Genomic DNA, 4479 nt, shown 5'->3' with positions numbered 1-4479 from the left:
GGTCAGGTATTCATCTTAGACGGAAATTTCCGTCTAGAATACCTGACTATTTAAAAAAAAATTAAAACACGGAAACCGTCTAGGATACTATTCTAGACGGAATATTCCGTTTAGAATAATTTATTCTAGACAGAATATTCTAGACGGAAAATTTCCGTCTAGAATAAATTATTCTAGACAGAAAAATTTCTGTCTAGAATATGTGATTTTCTACTAGTGTGATAGGTTGATTCGGCTCGTGTTGACTCTTCATGTTTCGACTGCAAGCACGGAAAGAACATTTTCGGCAATGAAACTCATAAAAACATCATTGTGCAACAAGATGAGACATGAATTTCTTGCTAATAACATGATACTTTATATTGAAAAAGAAATTACTTCCAGCCTCGACACAGAAGAAATGGTAGAGGCGTTTGATTCACGACATACTCGTAGAGCTCGACTTAGATAGATACTTTTGTTTCTGGTGTATCTCATATTTTGAATGTGTATGATACAACTTTGTCTTTTTTATCAATATCTAATCAAAACGCTCTTAGTTTGTTTATTTATTTTTATTTTTATTTTGCTTTGTTATTTTTTCGCCCAGGGCAAAAAAAAATCCTGGCTACGTCACTACCAACAAGGATAACAATTAGGAAGGTATGAATCCTAGAATGTAAGACACCTATCCTCAACACATGAAGAAATGTTGCATCACTAAGCACTTCAGTGACAAGTCAAACTAATTAGCTCAGAGTTAAGATGAACAGAGAAGGTAACCTACAACAACAGGGTACAACATCCAAGAGAAAACTAAAAATATGGTGAAAACTATCATTTGGATCAATACCATCACAAGACACTCTGGCAAGTTTATATTATTCATAGCATACATATGCTTAGAGGGTAAATAAGAGCATTACCAACCCTACTTCATACATTACATTAAATGCATATTTCACATAATCCTATTTTAAACCACAAGTTATAGGCACTAGGTAAAGAGGGGATCTCTTGTGCACTGTAAGTCCTTGTGCATCCTCCATATCAACATCCTCTCTCTTCATCCCTTCAGGCAATTCCCAGTCGAATAAGTACAACATATTAGCAAGTGCAAGCTCGACAACCGCCACTCCTACGTTCATCGCGGGGCAAATTCTTCGTCCCGAACCAAAAGGAATAAATTGAAAATCATGGCCTTTGAAGTCGATCGAGCTATTCATAAATCTTTCAGGCATGAACTCTTCTGCACCCTGCCATGTATTAGGATCTCTTCCAATTCCCCAAGCATTAATATATACGAGAGTATTTGGCAAGATATCATACTCTTCGATCTTACAGTGTCGAATTGTCTCTCTTGGGAGAAGTAATGGAGCAGGAGTATGCAGCCTGAGAGTCTCCTTCACCACTGCTTTCAGGTATTGAAGCTGATGAAGATCTCCTTCTTCGACCTTTTCTTTCGATCCTAGCAGGGCCCTAACTTCATCTTGTGTTTTCTTCATTGCCCTTGGAGTCCTTACAAGCTCGGCCATGGCCCAAATTATGGTTGCGGCGGATGTATCACTTCCAGCAATGAAGATATCCTAATAAAACTCATGTAAGTATAGAAGCTTACATAAACAGAGTACAAGATGAAACTTTATGAGGAGCTCAGTTGAAGAGAGTTTTTACTTTGAAATCATATTTTAGTTCAAGGGCTCCTATGGCTGGAAACTTGTATTCCTTTCCTCTGATTGTTTAAATGGTTAAATGCATTATTGCACATAGACCACCTGCAGCGGTTTTGAACTTACTATCCTTCTAGTTTCATCGTCGCAGATATACCCGTTGGAAGATATTGTCATGGGTGAAATTAATAAGTCTATCTGAGTGTTAAAAGAACTAATTCATGGGGTTAACCTGCAACGACGAAACTACGGGGACATTTACTTCAAAACATCGGTATTAATGGGTTGTACTCACTTTTTACTTAGAGTTGAACATTATGATGATTGCTGCCAATGTTCCTGGTCTTATTGCAAGACTGATTTAATCTGGATACCAAATGTTTATTTTTCATACCTTGCCAAAAAAAAGAAGAAGAAGAAGAAGAATCAATAGATCCAAAGCTGGTTTAATTAGACCTAATGGCTACAGAGGGGACAAACATGATCAAGGCAAAATTCACTAATCGTGAAAATAAAGATTTCAATACCGTAAGAACTGCCTTGATGTTTTCCTTGGTGAGACGACCTTCATCCTGTTGTACACGAAGCAAAACGTCGACTATGTCTTCGCGTTCAGGTCTAATCCTTTCAGGATCAAGGTGATCCCTTATAACTTCCTCATAAAATGCATCAAGCTCTCCTACGTTCTTCTCAAGCCTATAAAAATTTCCACTCAACTTATCGACCAAGCCCAGCGCCGGAAAGAAATCAGCAACAAAGATCCCTCCCAACAATTGTTGGGCTTGCTTAAGAATTTGATGAGCCTGACTCCTCTCATGCTCTCCATCTTGGTACTTCTTACCAAAAGCAATCCTGCAGATGATATTATTCGCAAGGCTAACCATAGCCTTCTGCAAATTTATAGGCTTCGACGAAGAAGACGAAATCGATTGAAGCGTCAGAGATACCTCTTCCTCTCTTATCCCGCGAAAGGATTCCACCCTCTTGGCACTGAAAAGTTTGAGTGTGCACACTTTCCTCATCTCTCTCCAGTACTCGCCGTAGGGTGCAAAACTGATATCAGAGCTATTGTACGAGTATTTGTTGGGAGCAATGAGATGGGGTCGAGAGCAGAAATCAAGGTCGTGAGTCTTTAACACTTCTCTGGCCATTTCGGCAGATGAAACTACTAGTGTCGGCCTGGGACCGAGCTGTAGATGCATCAAAGGTCCATGCTTTTGGGAGAGTAGCCAAAGCGAACGGTGAGGGGTCGAACCGAGCTGATGGAGGTTGCCAATTAGTGGGAGCTTCTTCGGGCCGGGAGGGAGTTTGTGATGTTGCTTTCCTTTGTGAATGAGAAGAAGAAGAAGAAGAAGAAGAAGAGAGGCAAGAGGGATGAAGATTAGCATAGTGACACCGTAGAGATGGTTGTTTCTGAGGCAGAGCAGAGGGAGAGAAGAGGAATGTTTAATAACTCATGTAAAATTGTGTAATATGAAATCTAACATTAAAAATGCCTAATTATTAAGCTTATAATAGTAAGAATGTACTCATTGCATTTATTAGTCTTTATCATATTAGGTGTGCATGCATGTTCATGCATGTGTTTCTTATCATCTATAGACACAAATTACTTTGAATGAAAGCCACATTAATAACAATTGTATACTCATTTGAGGACATTTTTGGAAGAAAAATTTTAACATTCTTCACACTTTTGTAATAGTATATATATTGTATAGTATTAGATCAGATTAGATTAGATAAATATTCAATGAGCATCAAAATGTTGACTATCATCATACTAATCCACAGTTTGGATAGTGACAATGAATTATAAATATATTTGTTGTACAAATTTGGAGACTGTCTACTGATGTTCCAGGAACCGCGCCCGATTTTTTTTTTTTTTTTAATATCGGGATAGACTCTCAACTGAGTATCTTTCAAAGATTACAACCACTCATTTAATATAACAATAGCTCCTACTTCTAGCTGAAATTTATACATTAAAGAGTTAAAAGTGAGTAATCTTCAAGCAATGGTGCGTACCAAGTCACTGGAGAAAACATCTCCTAAATTAGATTAACTATCAAGAAAATAACCAAAACTATGTCAGGCCCTCAAAACATCACTTTCAATTGCAAAGTATTATACTGCCCTTTTGCCTTTCTGTTTATAGTATTATTTCAGGTGTAATTCTCATAAAACTACCATTAGCTTTATGATGTCTTGCACAAAGCTAGCATAATTTTTTTTCAATGAGAGTAAAACATCATGCACTTTTTTTTCACTAAAAGCTCATGTATCTGATAGAAACGATAGAAGATCAGGCTCCAGCGAGTTACTCTATCCACAAAAGCAATGTGACAAACAAAAGTTGTGCTGAAGTTCATTTGAGAATCACCGGCGAGGATGAGTTGAATCTGTTAGCCGAAATCCCTGACTCCTCAGCCGCAAAAGAAAGAAAGAAAATGAAAAACGTGGGCTGCTGCCTAAAGTTAGGTGAGGTTGAAAATGAAAGGAAAACAAATTTTACGGGCCCCACAACATAGTAAAATATTAATATTTTATTATACATAGTATTTTCCCAAAAACTATAAATAGGCTCCAAATCTTTAAGAAAATCTCATCCCAGAAACAACTTCTCTTATAGAAGAGTGAGAGAGAAAAAATTGAGAGATAGAATCTCATTGTAAAGAGAGATTGTAACTCCAGAGTTTTCTTCTCATAGTGGATTCTTCTATCCTTACCTGTGGACATAGGCAATCAAGTACCGAACCACGTAAATCTGTGTGTCCAACTTTTTATCTCTACTTTTGCTCTACTATTGCTACGATCCTGCTCTATT

The 4479-nt window shown here is 37.5% G+C and overlaps 1 protein-coding gene across 1 annotated transcript; it reads right to left on the bottom strand.

The window, feature by feature from the left end:
• LOC109824816 (cytochrome P450 71A9-like) lies at positions 835-3117 on the bottom strand. The gene is made up of 2 exons (XM_020391466.1): positions 2177-3117; positions 835-1565 (listed from the first exon to the last, which is right to left on the bottom strand). Exons 1-2 carry the CDS (start codon positions 3035-3037, stop codon positions 951-953), a joined length of 1476 nt encoding a protein of 491 aa, XP_020247055.1. The 5' UTR covers positions 3038-3117; the 3' UTR covers positions 835-950.

This window comes from Asparagus officinalis, chromosome 9 (assembly GCF_001876935.1).
Source record: "Asparagus officinalis chromosome 9, Aspof.V1, whole genome shotgun sequence".
NCBI lineage: Eukaryota > Viridiplantae > Streptophyta > Magnoliopsida > Asparagales > Asparagaceae > Asparagus > Asparagus officinalis.
Note: the sequence above shows the minus strand (reverse complement) of the source record. Positions and strands in the feature narration are given on the sequence as shown.

Bases quoted from the DNA above. Each gene is read 5' to 3' on its own strand.
- LOC109824816 (XM_020391466.1), bottom strand. From the start codon at position 3,037: ATGCTAATCTTCATCCCTCTTGCCTCTCTTCTTCTTCTTCTTCTTCTT. The intron at 1,566-2,176 runs GTATTGAAATCT...GAGTTTTATTAG, and splicing joins ACATCAAGGCAGTTCTTACG to GATATCTTCATTGCTGGAAG.